The sequence below is a fragment of the Danio rerio genome, chromosome 18 (genome assembly GCF_049306965.1).
Source record: "Danio rerio strain Tuebingen ecotype United States chromosome 18, GRCz12tu, whole genome shotgun sequence".
Lineage (NCBI taxonomy): Eukaryota > Metazoa > Chordata > Actinopteri > Cypriniformes > Danionidae > Danio > Danio rerio.
The window spans coordinates 21,175,482-21,196,734 of record NC_133193.1 but is presented as its reverse complement, the minus strand read 5'-3'; the positions used below and the strand labels follow the sequence as shown (position 1 = coordinate 21,196,734).

The 21,253-nt window shown below is 36.7% G+C and overlaps 1 protein-coding gene across 17 annotated transcripts in view; it reads right to left on the bottom strand.

The window, feature by feature from the left end:
- Positions 1-512: 512 nt before the first annotated feature.
- The window catches only part of smad3b (SMAD family member 3b), a 36,055-nt gene continuing 15,314 nt past the window's right edge, over positions 513-21,253 (bottom strand). The window contains exons 2-10 of one of the 17 annotated variants that reach the window (XR_012393578.1): positions 15,457-15,650; positions 15,235-15,363; positions 14,547-14,621; positions 14,421-14,471; positions 9,552-9,764; positions 7,682-7,819; positions 7,385-7,529; positions 2,907-4,026; positions 513-2,810 (exon numbers count right to left, since the gene is read on the bottom strand). Coding sequence is in view for 1 of the 17 variants with exons in the window: in NM_175083.2 (NP_778258.1) it covers positions 3,903-4,026; positions 7,385-7,529; positions 7,682-7,819; positions 9,552-9,764; positions 14,421-14,471; positions 14,547-14,621; positions 15,235-15,363; positions 15,457-15,650 (1,069 nt within the window). In the remaining 16 variants the exon portion in view is untranslated. 17 annotated transcript variants of the gene reach the window in all.

Here is a 21,253-nt window from a genome sequence, read left to right as displayed (position 1 = left end):
TTAATAATAATTAATAATTACAACAATTAATATTTTTACAGTACTGTGACGGAGTAGGCGTTAAAAAAACTATTTATTGGGTAATTTAATATATAGCATAATTAATGCTCGATACAACTACGTTTTATACAGCACTGTAACAGTTGGGTTTAGGGTTGGAGTGGGTGTAGACATTAATGAAATACAATAAATGGAAAATTTAATAAATAATATAAATAATTCTCGTTAACTTCCAGCCACAACCATATTGCCAACGGTCACTGTCGCTCGCGTAGACAGAGGTCGCTGGAAGTTGCTCTCTCCATTGAAATGAACAGTTTTGATTGGTTGCAACACATATCAGTCAAGCTGCCTCTGGTTTGTCATTGGCCAATAAAGCGACAAACTTCTCCAAAGCGAAACATGTATTGCTACATTATTGACAACTAAATGGAGTGTTGCTTATGTGACCACACCATACTGTAAAGATATAAATGTCTTGTTTTGATAAACACAATACTCTAATACAGTAGTAAAATATACATCTGCAAACTTCAGTCGGTTTATTATGCAAAAATACTCGTTACAAAAATGCCTTTGCTAAGCAAAATTCAAACAGTAGCCATCAAGTTCAAGAAATGAAATGGCAGTATTTGCTACTAACATTTGTCACTGACAAATTTCCAATGCTGTTTTCCTGTTTATGCCACCACTGGGTTGTAAAAAACAAGTGCTATTCATAATAAAGGGTAAGTACCTTTGTCTTTTTAAAATTTCCATACTTAGTTCCTGTCAAAAGTACAAACATGGTCGACCGTGCAAGAGACCAATGGCAATCACAAACACTCAACCCGTCCAGTGCAGTGCAATTTAATCAAGCACACCTACACACAACAAATGGACAAGGTTACCCAAAGCGCTAGCTTTAGGTTAACACAAAGCAAAATCATCTCTGCCCGAAGTATACTTGGGATTTTTTCCACGGTTCAAGAGTTCACACTTAGCTGATGATTGATATTAAAGCTTGTTTGGCATGCTGTCCCGGAAGAGAGCCCTGAGCTTTTAAGATTCTCGAGCCTTGGCCTCCCTCCCATTGCAGGGCGAGAAGGGAGTTTGAGCTCAGGTAGATCTCGATGCTTATTCTCCTCTTGCTTGTTTGTAGCTAAGTGTCGGATATGGATGGCTAATAAGAGGTGTACTCACTTAGATCTTGACTGTAAAGTTTTTGTGATCAATTATTTAGGGTGCTTGTTTTGGACTGTGGGAGAAAACTGGAGGACCTAGGGAACACCCACGCGAGCACGGGGAGAATGAGCAAAACTCTGCACAGAAATGCCGCCTGGTTAAGAAGGAAATTCAAGTTCTTTAAGACGAAGATATCAAGATAAGAAAACTGGTTATTTATAGTGAGTTAGGAATCAACTGATTGGATAATTGGTCATGAGCTAATTTTGGAACAGCTGTGAACAATCATAAGCATGTGATCCTCTTAAAATTTGTTTATAAATAAACTTAGAAAAAGATGGACGAGGCATCTCCACTTCATTCCACTGTAAAATAATAAAGCTAATCTGTGCCATGTATTGCCGCTGCCATCTTATAACGATGAGCTCATTTGGAGCCTAGATATCAAAAAGGTTCATTCATGCCATATCTGAAAGATTCCAGCTTGTAAATTGCATTCACAGACTCGTAGACCTCTCATAATTACAACTTGTGAAGTGTTTTTTGAGAGCTATGGCTTATGCGAAGTGACAAGAAAAACAATTGTGTAACAGAATCTGCCAACGTAGACATCTCCATACAAAAGTAAAGACATGCAGGATTGACTGTTGCTACAGAAACGGATAATCCCTAGACTGAGGCTAGAAACAGCACCGGGTGGTTGTCATCTTGGAATTAGAATAATAATTACATTGCATTAATGCAGCACTTAAATATTTAATCTCAAGCAAATAATCTTGACACAACACTCCATTTTATAGCTAATCACTAAATAAAACATAAAAAACGGCACTTAATCAGACCTCAGCATGATAAGTGCCACCTAAAATGATGAAACCTTTGCTTACATCCCATTCATTTATATGGAGAGGGTCCTGTTTATGACCTATAATACAGGCAGCCACAAGGGGGCGAACACAATGTATTGGCTTCACTTTTCAGGCACACTTATGTAGAACACACATTCTGCGTCCCAATTTGCATACCATCTGTCCTAAATAATATCGTAGTATGTTAAAAAGAGTAAGCCAAAGGTTCCAGGATGGTCTACTATTTCCGGTAAAAAATTGAAGTGAAGAACCGTCCAAATTCTAACCACTTATATTGCCCACAGTACATTGTGTGTTGGACGTGAATTAGAACTACAAACGCAGGTGAAAAGTGTAAATAAACTACAAACATGATGGACGTGCAAGACCAACCGTCAAGTAGAGGCTTCAGTAAAAATGTTTGTATGACTGTTAATTAATATCCAGCCCACTGGAAAATGTTTAAACCGTGTTTTCTGTGTTATATTTCATCTGCAACAACAATACTGAACTTATATACAGACGTGTTTGGATATTAACGTCTGAATAATTATCTTAGACCTGAGGAGATTTCTCTGCATGAAAGAATGGGAGATTATCCTGCTGCTGCTTCTCCCCTGCTGAAAAATCCAGCTTAAACCAGCCTAGGCTGGTTGGCTGGTTTTAGCTGGTTGACCAGGCTGGTTTTAGAGGGGTTTTGGCCACTTCCAGGCTGGTTTCCAGCCATTTACAGCCTGGTCTTAGCTGGTCAGGCTGGAAAATGACCAGCCAAATCCAGCTAAAACCAGCTTGACCAGCCTGGTTTAAGCTGGATATAGCTGGTTTTGGCTGGACTTCCAGCTTGGCTAGGCTGGTCAAGCTGGTTTTAGCTGGTCATCTCCCAGCCTGACCAGCTAAGACCAGGCTGGAAATGGCTGGAAACCAGCCTGGAAGTGGCCAAAACCCCTCTAAAACCAGCCTGGTCGACCAGCTAAAACCAGCCAACCAGCTTAGGCTGGTTTAAGCTGGATTTTTCAGCAGGGTCCGTTAAGGTAAGAAATTCATTATGACACAAATGTGGATGATGTGTGGATGATTGACAGGGCAACATAACGATCTGTTAACGAGGAGTTGGCATGTCTTAAAGCTTGCACACTCCTCTGTTACACTCTCAAATGTATTTATTTTTCCTTCACAAAAAAAGTACATATTTTTAGGACATACTTATAAGTATGCGAATTGGGGACACAGCAACAGCCTTTTAAAGTACTCTCTATTTGATAGTGTGCACAAACAACCGGTTCAGCGTTGACATCTTGTGGACAAACTAATTAGTGCAAAAACAATTAAAACGCACGTGTGAGCTGCAAAAAAACCCAAGTATACTTTGAGGTTGACATACTTTAAAAGTTCACACATGACCCCTTCACTGAAGGTGGTGGAAACAAACACTCTCCTCTGAAGGCTTGTCTGGTGCATCACTTAGGTTGCCAGAAAGGTCTGCTATGACGTTTACGATTTTAACCAATCATATTATGAGCCCATGATGCCAATACCTTCAGATCAAATTAAATGCGGTGCACACTTCTTGATCAAAACAAAAACAGACAGAAAGACAAAAATTTCTTAATCACATTAAAATTCATAATGAGGAAGACCCCTCATTTTAAGTTCATTTGCTCCACGAGTGTCACCGTTCAAAGTGCTTCAACTGTACGCAGCAGTTTTTGCCCACAGCAAATATCGGGATCTGTAATTGATAAAGTAACACTCTGAGGAGTCCAGAGGCTGTTTTGCCTTCCCATTCTTGATACTGCTCTATTTGTTTGCTTGGCATTCAGCAGCAATAGAGGGTAATTCCTGGTTTTTATAATATGGGTGTGGTTATATGAAATGATTGGAGAGTTTGTCCTATGACACGCTGGAGCAGCGAAGGTTTGGAGAGCCCATCTGAGTGAGCACCTTGTCCAGCCACTGCAGGGGCCCGTTGAGATGCAGCTCTATCCAGCAGGGGGTGCTGGTCACTGTCTGTCGCCTGGAGGAAGGAGAATCTGGGTCAGTAATGTTCTTCCATGCCTGCCCAGCGATTTTAACAAAGTACAGAGCAGCCAGAAATAACTGTTTTACATAATCAAGGGCAACCATTAGCTTTTGTCAGAAATAGAGTGATTAAATGCCATTTTATTCTCAGCATGTACTAGTACAGAGCACTTCTGATGGTGATAGATATGAAAAAAACATTTACAGTGCTTTCCACAGGTTTGAAATATACTTGTGTGGTAGCCGGATTGAAACACACCTTTTACCCACAGCACATAAATGGTTAACAACTTGTGACAAACAAAAAATAATGTAATTTTTAACTATATTTTTATTTATTATGACACTGTTATACACAGTTTTTTTACTCAATTGGTTAAAGATTTAAAAAAATACTTTTTTAAATTAAAACATTTCACTGGGCCTGTGTTTTTTACTTTTAAGCTATTCAGGAGGGCGAACAAGTGGCTTAGTAGGTAGTGTTGTCGCCTCACAGCAAGAAGGTTGCTGGTTCAAGCCTCGGCTGGGTCAGTTGGTGTATCTGTGTGGAGTTTGCATGTTCTACCCATGTTGGTGTGGGTTTCCTCCGGGTGCTCCGGTTTCCCCCACAGTCCAAAGAACAAGTGAATTGGGTAGGCTAAACTGTCTGTAGTGTATTTGTGTGAATAAATGGTTATTGCCCTTCCAGCTGTTTGTTGCAGCTGAAAGGGCATCTGCTGCAGAAAACATGTGCTGGATAAGTTGGCGGTTCATTCCGCTGTGGCGACCCCGGATTAATAAAGGGACTAAGCCGAAAAGAGAATGAATGAATGCTATTCAGGAGCCATGTCCCCTCACTGACAGATAAAATCTGCTGCTGACATTTTGTACAGTATTGCCATAGTATTTAAGATGTGAAGAGTTTAAATGCAAAAACCTCTAAATGTCGTCTGAAATTTTCCCCTAAGATGATTTTTTTTTTCCAGGCTCCTGTGGGTATGTTCAGTAGTATTATTTTCATGGCAAATAATAAGTTATTTTCCTGGTCTTTGAAGTGAAATATCTCTTTATAAATAAAGGAGGCTGCCAAAAATGTTCATTTTCGATGGAGATTTCAGACGGCACTAAGCGATTTTTGCATCTGAACTATTCATGTATAAAATATGTAATATATAAACATCAAATTAATACAATATACAGCAAATGAGAAATAAATGGCTTAAAAAGGGACAAAACAGGCAATATCTTTAAAAAATTATAATAATCACAAGAATAAATAGTGTAGATTTTTTAATACAAGACACATGCGCAATTAACCATTACTAATGGTGAACATATTTTTTCAGCGAGTTTCTGAGTGGTTTATTAAAGAATTAATAATTTAATGTTTTTTGTTTTTCTTGCTCTCGCAGTCATTTGCGATGCCAAGCTAAAGTAGGCCTAGATAAAAAAGTATTACAAAAACCCATACAATTAACAACAACTTTAGAAACAAAAGCCGAATCCCGGACGTTTTAGGAGGTTTAGATAACCGATCCGGACGAATGTTTAAGTGCCAAAAAACATGTCTCTGTGGGTCTGCAGAGCATGTGAGAATGTCTGTGGGATTGTTCACTGAATGAGCAGTAGCCTAGCTACGAAACAAACAGGTAAATGAGAGAAGATTTTCCACTGGTTAATCGATCGGGAATGTTCGGGTAATGGACGGATACAAAAAAGTAAAAGGATGATAATAGTAAAAAAAAAATGTCACCAAATCTACTTGGCCGTTAATATAACTGGGCGGCCCGCCCATGAAAAGTCTATGTGTGGTAAGCACAGATATATATATATTTATAAATATTATATTTATATACATAATTTGCTTTATATTTATACAAATAAATCTATCAATAAAACCATTTATACCCCAATTTGTTGTTAAAATATTATAATTATTTAGCGCTGTCGCCTCACAGTAAGAAGGTAGCTGGTTCGAGTACTGGCTGGGCCAGTTAGCATTTCTGTGTAAAGTTTGCATGTTCGCATGGGTTTCCTCCGGGTGCTCCGGTTTCGCCCACAGTACAAAGACATGCAGTATAGGTGAATCGGATGAACTATGAGTGTGTGTGTAAATTAGAGTGTGTATGGGTGTTTCCCTGTACTGGTATATTTGCCGGTTCATTCCGCTGTGGCGAACCCTGATATATAAGGGACTAAGCTGAAGGAAAAGTAAATGAATAATTAGTTAAATAGTGGCTTTCATCATTTGTTTTTTATGCCTGAATTTTTAAACAGACACATTAAGTAAGACCCCACTAACACATTAATTTATAATGAATAAATAGATAATACAGGACGTTATTTAAGGAAATGCTCTTCTAAAGTTAATTTCTCAAGCAAACCAATAAAAGTGGACATGTGTTGCCTGAGGTAAATTTTACGTGATTAAATCTGTTCTGTTGAGGTTTTTCTAGGGTTAAATCACTGACAGAAAGATTTCACGACAGGTGAGATATTTATTTTGTGCTATAATTGGAAAGAGGAAGGGATGATCATGTTCACTCATACACTGCTTCCACATCACTTTTCTGATAATCTGAAAAGGCTTTCTTGTAGAAAGACAATGACTGTTTCTTGTTGAGTGCTCCCTTGCCACCTTCTTGGCTGGTTTGTGTTCACACTGTCTTTTTTCCTTTTAAACCCTGGTACGCTTGCGTCATCAAGCTGCTGTTTTGTGTACAGCTGTTGCTAGGTGACGGCCACGAAAGCAAAGCAGCAAAATGGAGACGTACGTATATCATGGTCATTCTGCTTTTACTGAATCTTTTGCTTGTGTTACCAAAATCAAAATTCAGAGCCACTTGCATCTCACTGCCGCAAAAAATATGAAAAATGTTCAGAACATCACGTGATGCCTGCAGAAGTCATTTTTGGTCGGACAAGCAGACAATATCACTGTTTGCACTGGGTCAGTCCCGCTTTTTGAAGGTGATCCACAGACATACACACACAAATGAATGTTATAAAAACTAAAGTTTGTTGTACAGTTGGCGGTTCACTTCTGTTATTTGGTACGATTGCGTTCATATCAGAAGTGAACCGTACCAGATTTCGCACAAACCGCAACCCAGACCACCTCTTTCAGGTGGACTCGGGTACGATTTGTGGGTTCAGAAGACAGCGTTCACACTAGCTAAACGTAGCGTACTTTGACGTCAAACAAAGCCTGGTGTGGACCAGAAGTGCTAGTGTGAAAGCACTGACAGTTTCAAATGACATTTTTCATCTGACATATTTTAGGCCATAAATTTACCAAAATAAAAGACTTGTACCGACAATTCTGCATACCATTACACCCCAGTACAGTATATCTGATATAAGTCTATTCTTACCTGTATTCTGCCCCCCACCCCTTGACAAAACTCATTCGAATGGTGCACATGCGGGTAAGCTGGTACACAGCCTCAAATCCCTGATTCACTGATTGGGCCAACAGTGCTGCAAATTCCTGATTGTTGAAGATCTTCAGATTACACCCTGAAAGGAAGTCAGAAACAAACATGTATGCTTCAGTGCTTATATGGAACATGAGGAAGTCTCATGCTAGAACATGCTTGAGTGACTCATAGGATGTATATATACACCGCTTCACATTCATCCAATCAGAGCATAGAGATTGACTGACTCACCTGGAGGAATCTTACACACAGTGGCAGGGTGCCAGCCATACCGCTGGTTACAGTTCGGACTCTGGACGAAAATAGCACTGTCACTCAGACACTCAGCAAACACCTCACCGCCGATGTAATACAAACGCACGCCTCGGCCTGAGGAAATGTTATGAAGTTTGAGAGCATGAAGATCATTTCAGAATCTTTAATTACAGCATATTTTTATACTTAAAGGAACACTATACCTTTTTTTTGAAATAGGCTCAACTTATAAGTGACATACACTTTAACAGTAGAGTGTTGCCATTTTTGAATTCATTCAGAGTCAGGCGGGAGCACTTTTAGATTAGCTTAGCATAAATCGTTGAATTGGATTAGACTATTAGCATCTGACTCAAATAAAAATTCAAAAATAGGTTTTAAAATTTTTCATACTAAAGAGCCCCTATTATGGGTTTTTGGAAATGACCTTCCATGCAGTGTGCAACAGCACTAAGTGAATGAAAACATCCAGCTAAGGTTTAAATTTGAAAGTGCACTGTAAAACTATTGATTCTTTCACAAAATAGTCGATTTAGAGTTGAAGAAACAAATCATATTTGGTTCGAATCTTTTGCCTGAACGCATTGACGTCAACGGTACATTACTAAATATGTAGTACCAGATCTGGTAAAACATGAGCGTGCCTTTCCCTTCAGAAACTAGTGGAGCACAGGGTATTAAGGGACTAATCATGACACGAAGATGACGATCACTGACAGATGGAGATTTGATTGCGAGTAATAAAAGGGTTAATTTTCACAGCAATTCCAAAGTGTCAGACAACCATGTGCTGTGATTGTTCATGTCATTTGCTATTAAAGAAGCAGCAGAGACTATTATGTACTGGACTTTGTCAGACTTTGGAGGGACTTTGTCAGTAACTGTTACAGTTCATATGGATTAGTTTCTTCAACCTCATGAATCATAACATGTAAGTTTAATTAAAATTGTTGCCTCGTTTTCTGTAGTTTGCAAAATATGTGTTTAATTGTGTGTTGTAAGTTGTAACCGCTCTGTGCAGATTGTAATCTTGTATCTATTATAGACCAGTGCTTGTTATGTATCTCTCAGGTTAAATCTTTATAGGGCTGTTCACATATTGCATCCAAAACCACGTTGAAAACATGATGCGTGCTTAGTCCTTTACCAATTTAAATGCCTTTCTGAACTTGCAATTCTCTGCCGTTTGTCTTTGCTATGGCATCCATCAGCTTTTCCTCATAAGCGCGGCGCTGTAAATTTTCTAAATAGTTCAACTTTTGCCACTATGTGGATAAATACTGAATGTGTGTCATTGTTATTACTTGTGGTGAGCATTAAGAGTAGAGTAATATGCAGGTGTTTAACTGCATTGCTTTATTGCATTTCTGCATTGGGATCTCACATACTCTGTGCTACTACATAACCCTGGTGGGTATTTCTCTGTCTCGCGCTGAACACAGTCGACCAATCACAACAGACTAGGTCATTGGACTAATTACAGCAGATTAGCCTCATGCAAAGGAGGGGTTTGGAAACAAATGAATCGCTGAACGAATCATATAGAAGTCGTTGGAATAATTAGGTAAAAATAAATGCATATTAAAGACAATGAAAGTATTTTTTTTATCTAGAATGCATATCAGCCTGTTGTTGGGGGCCCCCAAAACCAAAATATGTGCTTTTATAATCCAAAATAGGGGCTCTTTAAATCTTTACTTTTTTGTAGTTACATCATGTGGTAAGACTAATGGAAAATGAAAAGTTGCTACTTTCAAAAATGGTAAAAATCTGCTTTTTAACTCTAGGTGAAAATTTGCATTTTAGTGAAAAATTGAAGTGTTCCTTTAAAGTCAACGAAATATACCGATGTGTCTGCGCGTCAGCTCCACAGCTGCATTCCGGTTGACATTGGAGAGCAGACCCAGGCAAAATCGCTCTGCGTTAGAGGGGTCCGTAAAGCCATCCACAGTTAAAGATGGTTGTGAGGCATGGAAAGTCTCACCGACACGCTGATTCAGCTCATAGTATGAAATCGAGCACCAAAATGCAGATTCACAATATGTTACTGGCTGCAGATCTAAAACACATAAACACAAATATAAATAAACATGAAAGAATCCGCGTAACAAAAGTCAAAACAAAGAAAGCATGAAGTAAACAGGAAAAGCACTGTACTTGTAGAGTAAAGTCAGTGTGTTGTGACAGAATGTGACTCTTTGAAAACAGCAGGCTGTCCATGTGAAACTAGTTATTTGTTATTTTTACCACAGGGCCTCCTGCTGTTTCTCCACAGAGATAGAACAACCCAGTGACAGGATATTATTGTTATTACATTACCCTGGGCTGACAGAAACAAAAGCTCCTTTTACATGAGTTTTCCTCCTGCACAGTTGAGAGACAAAGCATGTACTTTTTAGGGCTTTCTAGCCATTGCATGTACAGTATACTGTGACACTAGCAAGTCACCATTCAGGAATGGTTTGACTAACAGCTTAGTAAGTAAACATCGCTCATAATACATAATACATTCTAAATATAATCCTGATATAAATGCAGGGCAGTTTCTAAAAGGCTAAGCAGCACAACTAAATACCTCAAAACCCAGAAAGTCACTTGCATGAGAAAAACAATAAAACAATCATTGACGATGGTTTTTAATTCATCCACTCAGTTTATAAACCTTACTTAATATTTCTTAAACTGTTCCCAAGCAGTGCCCAATTCAATTCATCTTTATTTCTATAGCGCTTTTACAATGTAGATTGTGTTAAAACAGCTTAACATAGAAGTTCTAGTAAATTAAAACTGTGTCAGTCCAGTTTTCAGAGTTGAAGCTCAGTTTAGTTCAGTTGGGTTTAATTTTTTCACTGCTAAAAGTCCAAACAATGAAGAGCAAATCCATTGATGCTCAGCTCCACAAGTCCCGAACCAAGCAAGCCAGTGATGACAGTTGCAAGGAGCAGACTTTACTAATTGACGAAGTGAAGGGAAAAAATCTTGAGGGAAACCAGCACGACCATTTCTCCTCTGGCCAAACTTCAAATTTCCAATGTGTGTGCACAGATTTTGTAAACCAGGATTTTCAGCATTTGAAGTAATGTTTTATTTTTTTAAAGATCATGTAGCTCTTATGACTATTGCAATGATGCTGAAAATTCAGCTTTGTCATTGTCATTACTATTAAATATCGTATCAATTGAAAAAGTTTATTGACTACCTAAAAGGCCTAAACGGCTTAGCTTCCCAGTATTTAAGGGTGCTCCTGGTGTACTACAGCCCCTCATGTGCACTGCGCTCAATTAATTCTGGACAATTGATTATTCCCAGAATATCAAAATCAACTGTAGGCAGTAGATCTTTCTCATATCTGGCAGCTAAACTCTGGAACAGCCTTCCTAGCATAGGTCGGGAGGCAGACACAACTCTTTGCGTTAACATACACATAAAACACAAGTGCTTTTGAAATCAAAATTGTTAGTCTGCATTAATTTAGACAACCGGAGCCGGGAACACTTCTTAAAAGACATCATTCGCCATCTACGCTTATGTAAGTCTGTTTTTTATTATTCAGAGGTTTCCATAACCCTGGACAAGACCGTATCCTAAGAAGATGTTGTGGCAGTCATAGCTGGATGGAGAACATGAGACTGATTCCTGAAAGACCACAGTGACAGAAGAGTCTCCACACTGATCCTGTTGGCCAGCCTGAACACCCGCCGGTGACCTTCTCGTACCTGCAGCTTCTCCACATTGAAGGTCCAGCATTCTTCAGCCTCCAGCACCTAGACAGCAGCTCTGCACAGGAAGTTTGGCCAGAGGAGAAATGGTTGTGTCCAACTGAGCCTGTTTTTTTTCCCCTTCACTTTTGTCAATTATTGAAGTTCATTCCTCGCCACTGGCTTGGTTGGTTTTGGGACTTGTGGAGCTGCACATCAATGGATTTGCTCTTCAGTGATTGGACTTTCAGCAGTAAAAATTAGACCCCACTGAACTGAACTAAACTGAACTTCAACTGTGAAAACGGGACTGACGCAGTTTCAATTTACAAGAACTTCTATGTTAAGGCACTTTGACACAGGTACTATAGAAATAAAAATGAACCGAATAGAATAAAAAACAGGACACCTTTAAGTATATTAATACTGTTTTTCTCTCACATAATATTTCATATTTGAAATGCTTTGGCAATAATGTACTGAATGTCATGCCAATAAAGCAACTTTAACTTGAACTTAAATCAACATTATTGAAAGTCTTTCAAAATTCTAAACGTATGTAACATAAATCTCAAAAATATGCATCTAACTGGTGTCTGATCAACATGACCTTTAACCAGCATTATAACATCATATTTCTTAATCTGATTATTTGTTCAGACGGCCATCCCTTTAAGCTGATTTAAAAAAATAAGCAAACAACTCCAAATTAACCAACTAGCTACTGTTAATCATTCTAACCATGCTTTCCTATGCTAAGTGAATTGTAAGTCACTTAATGAAGATAGTACTGGATGCTGGTGGCATTACCCAACTGTTTTACTGGCAGTGATTCCTAGTGTTTTCTCATGGACTCACTGAAGCAGACATCCGTCCTCTTTAATCACCTCAACCAGGACCAGGCAGTCCAACCAGTGTTATGGAGATGATAAATCAGAGATAATCCAGCCAGATTAAACTAAGACTCACAGTAGGATGGTGTACTCACAAAAATCAAACAAACTCTGCAGGATAAACACTTTTTTTAAAGGGAATTACTATTTTCAAGCTTTAGTCTCTATATTCATTTTCACCTTCTCTTAATGTTTTGTTCGGTAATCTGATCACAAGTCATTAAATACAGAATCAAACTAAAAGTGTGTCAGGCATAATTAATGTGTCTGTGCTCTTTGGATAAGGGATTCATAAAGGTATACAATCATTAGTCCAGGGCATTCGAAAAGTAAGGGAAAAAGTTAAAAGCCTTTGTTAAGCCTTTATTAACATGGCTATTGTTTGAAAAAACAGCACTCATATGCACCGTACAGGTTTTGGCAATATGCAAGTGCATCTGGAGTTCATTTGAACACTCACTCCCATGTAAGCTCTTAACTAACTGAACAGTACAGTTATATAGCCAATACTAGGGCTGGGTGATAAAATCGTTATCAATATTTATTGACCGAACACCATTGTCAATAGCAATAAAAAAAAAGTTCGATATGAAGTTTCTGTATAAAATGTGGCTGTTGAGCGCGCACCTTGAAAGGAATGCCAATGAGCTTAGTGTGTTTGTCATTTCTAATGGAGGTGTGCGCACACGGTATGCAAGCGGCGCACACTTGACGCGTGTGCATTTTCCAGGTACAAACATCTGAACTTTTCCAAATGCTGCAAGTGCATCGTGATTCATGTAAGTAGAACTAACCAATCTGCTTCACACTTTGTGTGGAATATACACATTTCAGTAAAGGTAGACTAATTACTTCTAACAAACACATTGCATCCAAACACTGCAGTTCTTATACTTTTCTCAATAAACTTGCATCTTAGCTGCAACAATGGGTTGTCCATTTGTCATCCTCTAAGAAAATGCTTGATGGTCACCTAATTACGAGAGGCGCCATAGAAAATTGTGAACGAAATCACAGACTCGCGCTTCGTCACTTCAGGTCAGAATAACAACACGTGAAATTGAGTGGCGTATAGCAGCAATGAGGAGATTATAAATAAAAAAGTATGTGAAGATGTCACCAGAGTGGCTTTTTAGTTTCTTTTCTTGCGCATCCCAGTCACAAACATCCTATCTGAAAAAGTTTTTAGCATAGGGGGTAATTCAGTCAATCAACTTCACCATTTGTAATATTGCAGTATGTATTTGAATAATGATGGCTGGTTCCTTTACGTGAAAGCTCAGATTTGATTATCATAATTTCTTTTGTTTACAGAGTTTACTATATAGTTGTAATTGACGCCTTACAGATGTTGATCTACCTTTACCATTGCACACACTTTGTAATATTTTATTTATCAGGTTTAAGAGTCTTTTTAACACTTAGGTTTATTTTATTATAAAGAGATCAGATATTTTAAATATTTTTGTTTTTGACAATTAAAACTATTTGCCTTAGTAATGTTGGTAAATTAAAATAAAGTGGTTAAATAACAAAAAGCCCTAATGTAAATCCTAAAAGTGTTGTTAAAAAATAGTCAATAATTATTGACACCAAATGATATGAAACAAGATATTGTGATTTTTTTGCAACATCGCCCAGCCCAAGCCAACACACTAATGTCAACTCAACAGTTATATCAATATATTAATGGGAGGAAAAAAACGTATGTATATAAAAAATATGTTAACTTTAATAGCCATGTAAATAAAGAGTTTATAACTATTTTTACCAACATTTTGAGTGCCTTGGATTGACGATATTTTGTAAGACACATTAATGTTTCCAACTTTCAGTCAGTTTGGTATAAACTTGCATTAAAATGTGTCTCAAGACCACTTGTGTTTAGATTTCATTGAGACTCTTCCTCCTAATTTATTAATGCTCTAAATCACTTTTATGGGAACGATTAGTGTGACACTCGAGTACTACTAAACAAATGAACAAGCATTACTACTATATTTCAGCCATTTTACCAAAGAATGATTGTTAAGTATTAGAAAATGTGTTCGATATTTGTATCAACTGTGAGATGAATATGTAATATCTGGCTGTGATAAATAATAAATAATTATCTCTTCTCACCTAGGTTGCTGTTTGCCGGAGAAACAGGGTTAGGCGAAAGCGTTGGAGAACCTAAAGATTAAGAACAGTATTAACAAACATGATCAGTTTTAGTATTGAATAGCAACTGTTTGTTTGTGATCCAACCTGTGTCCATGCTGTGGCTCATTTGGTGGTCACTGGTTTCCCCATCCTCACTCAGGTATCCTGGAGGAGGGGTCTCTGCAACATAAATCAGACATGTTGAGTTATTAAGCACCGCACTTGTGTCAAATGTACAAGACAGAATTCTGCCTCCCTGCAGTGCAGATATTTAAACACTCCCAGTTTGCAGCGTGTTGCCTATTTATTTATAGCCTTAAGTATCAATCAATACCAGAGGCTGAAGAGAGTCTAAAACCATGTACTGTAGATCCATCCAAACCTTTCAGTTAAAACTTAAAAAGGAGAAAGCTTGCTTTGTAGCATGTGTGGTAACACTTCGCCACACTGCATATGTGAAGAGGTGGAAAAAGCTATTCTTTCACTCAAGTCATGAGAAAAACAATCATTCTTGAGTCTCAATATATATAGTTACGGTCATGAGATCTGCACTTTGATCTCTCCTTTTCTGTTTATATTTATTAAGATTCCAGACTAAACACTTTGATTTTGACAAACTGCTTAAACGAACCCGAGACGCAACAAAATCAACTCAAGCTGAAGTGCCTCTGTGAATCAGCATGTCTGTGGGTGTGTAGAGAGTGGGTAAATGCCTGTTGTGCAGTCCCGAGGGCATGTCTGGGTGAAAGTTAATGTGTGATTTTCAGAGAGAAAACAGAAAACATGTTTTCACCCGGTATATAGTTGCTGGGAGGCTCAATGCCCGCTGGGAATATGGTGTTCTCTGGGATGGAGTAATCATCTAGTGGAGGGAAGTCTGTGGGGATGTCAGCATGCCGAGGAACCAGGACTGGAGGCAAAACTAAACACACAGGAAGGATATATATAAAATTTATCTCAATTATAACCGATTATGACATTAAATGGCTTAAATAAAATACATTTGCTGGTTTACCTGGAGTTTCTACACGCTGGTAGTGATAAGGGTTTACACACACCTCATCCTTCTTCGTGTGGAAGGCAAACTCACACATTTCAACAGCACGCAGTTCGTGGTGGGACTGCAGGTCAGGCCAACGCCAGAGACGGCAGTAGATTACATGAGGGAGGCCTTTTTTGTGAGATACCTGCAGACGGCCATCCAGAGACCTGCAAAAACAGCAATTCAATGAAAAGTAAATAATAAAGTAAAGTAAATAGTAACAGTGTTTATGCTTAATACACTGTTCAGAATTTATATTGAATAAAAAAAGAGTTAGTGGATTTTTTAGACAAATAACTTAACGATACTGCTCCTGCTGCTAGTAGGCATTAGACGATAGCTGTTTTCAAGGTATACCGCGGCTGAAAAAGTCAAGTTTTTAAAACTGTCAAAATTTTCTGTTATACCATTCCTATGGTATTTGTACTATTTTTTGTATGTTTTTAGGACAACAGTATATCCAGCAGAAAAGATCCAAATATGCCATTTTAAATTGTAAAGAAATCTGTGTTTTTGAAACTAACAAAGACAGCGTAAGCCAATGATTCATTTGAATTATTTAGCCTGACATGTTTACTGTTCCAAATTATTTTAAAGGATAAAATTCATAAAAAAAATAAAAATATATACTGGCTGCGTCCAAAATCGCATACTATTTTGTAGGTACTGCATCTGAATTTGAATTTACTACTTGACCGATAGAAAAATATGTTTGTTCTACACAGTATGAATGTAAGTAGTATGAATGGAGCTCAGACGTACTACATCCGACTTTTTATCATAATCACATGACTAGGCATCGGTCGGTTAGAAATTCTGACCGTATGATAACCTTGGATTAAAAATATCACGATTTCACGCTATTGTGATTAATACTCTGAAATATTTTCTTTTTGCCTGTCTGGGTAAAAAGCTAAACAAAAATTTCCCCTTTGAACACATTAGATTTTGTTTTGAGAAACATTTAAAATATTTTGGAACAGTAAACATGTCAGGCTAAATAATTCAAATGAATCATTGACTTCTGCTGTCTTCATTCGTTTAAAAAACACAGATTTCTTTACAATTTAAAACAGCATTTTTGGATATCTTTTCTGCTGGAGATACTGTTGTCCTAAACAACAAATAAAAAATAAATAAAATAAAAAGTCTTACATATAACTTAGAAATGGTATAGCAAAAAATGTTGGCGGTTACAATACCGTCAAACCCTGATATTTTTAAATAGTGTTGGAAACTTACACCGGCCCATGCCTAGCTGCTAGCTGACATTTATTTTTTTTATTTGCAAATATATTGGGTAACACTTTACAATAAGGTTCATTAGTTAATGCATTTACTAACATGAACTAATCATGAACAACACATGTACAGCATTTATTAATCATAATTGAACATTTATTAATGCATTATTAACGTTCAAGTCCATGCTTATTAACATTAGTTAATGCACCATGAGTTAACATGAACTAACAATGAACTACTGTATTTTCATTAACTAACGTTAACTAACATGAACAAATACAGTAGTAAATGTATTGTTCATTGTTTGTTCATCTTAGTTAATGCATTAATTAACATTAACTAATGAACCTTATTGTAAAGTGTGACCATATATTGTACACTGTCGCCGCAAGAAGCTCGCTGGTGCGAGTCCCAGTTAAGACAGTTGGCATTTCTGTGTGGAGTTTGCATGTTCTCTCCGTAGGTTAAAACTATTTAAGGTTTCACGTAGGTTTCCTTCGGGTGCTCCAGTTTTCCCCGCAGTCCAAAGACATGCACTATAGATAAATTAAATAAACAACTGAATTGGTTGTAGTGTATGAGTGTGAGTGTGTGTGAGAATGCGAGAGAGTATGGGTGTTTCCCAGTACTGGGTTGTGGCTGGAACGGCATCTGCTGTTTAAATACATACGCCGGAATGGTTGTCGGTTCATTCCACTTTGGCGACCCCTGATAAATAAGGGACTAAGTTAAAAGAAAATTAATGAATATTTTACAAAGGCTACATTCAAATTGCTGTCATGCCATTACATATTAAATACATTATTCTTCTTATATTTTATATATTGAAATTAGTAGTATGAATGAAAACATGCCAGTAACAGTCTCTATATCAGTTTCTTAACACATATATTTATATGTGTAATATACTCCTTAAATGTATAGCTGCAGTACACAAAGACTTTACCATCCGTCATGTGCATGCATGTTCTTTTAAAACACGACAAGCATGTTTAGATTTTTATTAATTAATGATCAATTAAATAATTATACTTAAAATATAACAGTGGCAAGCTTTATTCACAGATTTTGCAAAACATTTTTGACCATGTGGGGGTCTGCTTGGTTACAAAATTTCCGTTTATACCCTAATAAAATTAGTCGCGGTTCACATCCCTTATTTTTAGCATAGGGTGGCTGTGTTCACACACTGCCGACACATTTATGTTCAAACACCATGTAAAAGTGAATTTTGCACAATAGGTCAGCGAACAATACAACGTTCGAATTTGTTCACAAAAGATTAAGCATCGTTGCTTGATGCATGAAAAAGTGTCACGCAACATTTGAGCTACCCCAAGTACCAACGAGGTTTAGAGTTGCATTTCAATATTTGGTCAAGTGTCTGTCAATGTTCACTGATCAGTTTTTATGTCAATAAAAACCTAAACTATATCCACTAGACATGGCCATCGATGATTGTGTCTCTTACGAACATATGAATCAAACCACTCCATTGAAATAGATGTATTTTTTGATTTCTTTACAAATTATCTGAAGTATGACCATTTTGGTGAACAGATGGACCAATTAATGGACCAACAGAAATCTCTCAGTATTCACATAAACACAGACAATTACAGTACGCTTAAAGTGAGTGTTCAGTAAACTATCCATGCACAAGGTCTTGAAGTTATAGTAATGTATGCTGTTTTTACTTAAACAGCACACAAATATATACTGTATGCACGTTTAGATAGATAGATAGATAGATAGATAGATAGATAGATAGATAGATAGAAAGATAGAAAGATAGATAGATAGATAGATAGATAGATAGATAGATAGATAGATAGATAGATAGATAGATAGATAGATAGATAGATAGATAGATAGATACTATTAAAAACCAATTTTATTCACTTGTTTTCCGTCCACTAAACTTGTATTATAGAACATTAAGTGAAACATACAATAATAAACTAAACTGCAGAAAATAGTTCAGTTAAAATGTTATAACGACAGAGTTACTAAAGCACAATGTTCCTGATAACACTAATGTGCAATGCAATTAAAGTGAAAGCCCAGTAAATCTTTCCCTGTGAGCCTTTAATAGGCTTCCACTGGGTCAATCGTTCATTTTTCTTCGAAGTATGGATATTTAAATGATGCAAGAGTCTTGTTTAGTGGAAAGAGGGAATCGAGACTTATTTTAATCCAAGGGAAGAGGTCACCAGCTGCGAGAAGAGAAAGCATGAATCATCCTCATGCTATTGTGGTCTACGCTCAATGGCAGCCATAGCTAATGAATTTCATTGCATTAATGTCTTTTCGCCTGACATTGAGATTATCCCAATTCTTCAAAAAGCTCAGACACTTAAGACTGAGGTGATACAGAGAAATCGAGTGACTGGATTTCGTGGAAATACATAGGCTGAGTTCAGAAGGAGAGAAAGACGGCGTGGCAGAGCAGACAGAGACAAACGCCTGCACACTTTTCCAGTATAATGTTTACCTATTCATTCAGCTATGCACCAGCGGTATGTATGCCAACATTCTGCACTAGAAATATCCACTAGGAACAGATGACATCTGTATTTGCCAGACAGAATAAAAATATGAACGTAGAAATGAATGTACTGCCTATGATCACTTACAGTATATGAAGCATGTTTATAAATTTAGTTGTTAAATTCGGCATGCTAATAGTGCTTCTGTCTTTTGGTCTAGATGAAATTTTATTATGGTCCTACTGCAGCAAACCACGGTTTTATCTGTTCCACAAGTTAAACTTTGCTCATTATATATTGTTGCCATAGTTCAAATATGTGGAAAATAACATATAGATAAATATTTTTAAAAATAGGTGGCTAACTATAAGAATACACTGTTACCTGGGCCAAAATAATGAAAATTACACACATATATATATATATATATATATATATATATATATATATATATATATATATATATATATATATAATTTTATTATTATTTCAAAATAATAATACTATTTGATTATTTTTATTTGAAAATATATTATAATATATAATATATATTTAATATATTATATAATATATTAAATAATATATAGATAAATAATATATATAGATATATAATATATAATAGATAAATAATATATAATATATATAGATATATTATTATTTGAAAAAAAAATCATTATTAATTATTATCAAATTGTTTGATGTTGGCGTTACCACAACAAAAAGTGCACCAGATTGACTTATTGCTATCAAAAACTTATTCTGTAGTATCAAATAATTTATTCATTTTCCTTTGGCTTAGTCCCTATTCCAGAGGTCACCACAGCTGAATGAACCATCAACTATTCCAGCATATGTTTTATGCAGTGCATGCTTTTCAAGCTGCAACCCAGTATTGGGAAACACCCATACACACACTCATACACTACAGCAAATTTAGGTTATTTAATTAATCTATAGCACATGTCTTTGTATTGTGGGGTAAACTGAAACACCCGGAGGAAATCCATAAGAGCATGCAAACTCCACACATAAATGCAAACTGGCCCAGCTGGGACTCGAACCAGTGACCTTCTTGCTGTGAGGTGACAGTGCTAACCACTGAGCCAGTGTTCCGCCCCAGTATCAAATCAAATATGGTATAAAATGTCAATATTTTAAAAGTATTATATTAAAGTTAGAAATTCTTGTTCTGGGTAACCCTGTGGTTTACCAATACAAAATATTATCATGGCGTGACATTAAAGATTTGCAAAATTGCCTGAATAAATACAACATTTGCAATAAAAAATGTATAAAATGTGAAACAATATATAATAAACCTCAAAAATATTTAGACTATTTAATTTAACAATTTAATTTAATTAACTTGACAAATGTTTCCTAAGTTGCAAAATATGTTATAATTCCTTCATTCATAACTTAAAATATTTAAAATTTGCAACAAGGATTAATGTCATGCGAAAAAAAACAGGCACGTCAAGCTTTTTGAAAAGGAAAGCTTTTCCCATAGAATTTGAAGAATCTTCACACAGCTTTTTTTCATACATATATTACAAAATAAATAAATAAGTTGGTAGCGCTGTCACCTCACAGCAAGAAGGTTGTTGGTTCGAGCACTGGCTGGGTCAGTTTGCATTTCTGTGTGGAGTTTGCATGTATTCGTGTGGGTTTCCTCCGGGTGCTCTGATTTCCACCACAGTCCAAAGAAATGCGCTATATAGGTGAATAGAATAAGCTATTGTCCATAGTGTATGTGCGTGAATGTGAGAATCTATGGGTGCTTCCCAGTGCTGGGTTGTGGCTGGAAGGGCATCCGCTGCATAAAACATATGCTGGATAAGTTGGCGGTTCATTCTGCTGTGGCGACCCTTAATTAATGAATGAACAAAGGTGGTCCATTTGAATCAAGAGCTACATTTTTACATTTTTTAAGTTTCGTATAATACAGTACACTTTATACAAAGTATAATTTACCAATATTTTGATTCTCAGTCATTATGAACTCGATTGATGATTCTTCTAAAATTCTCTTTTTA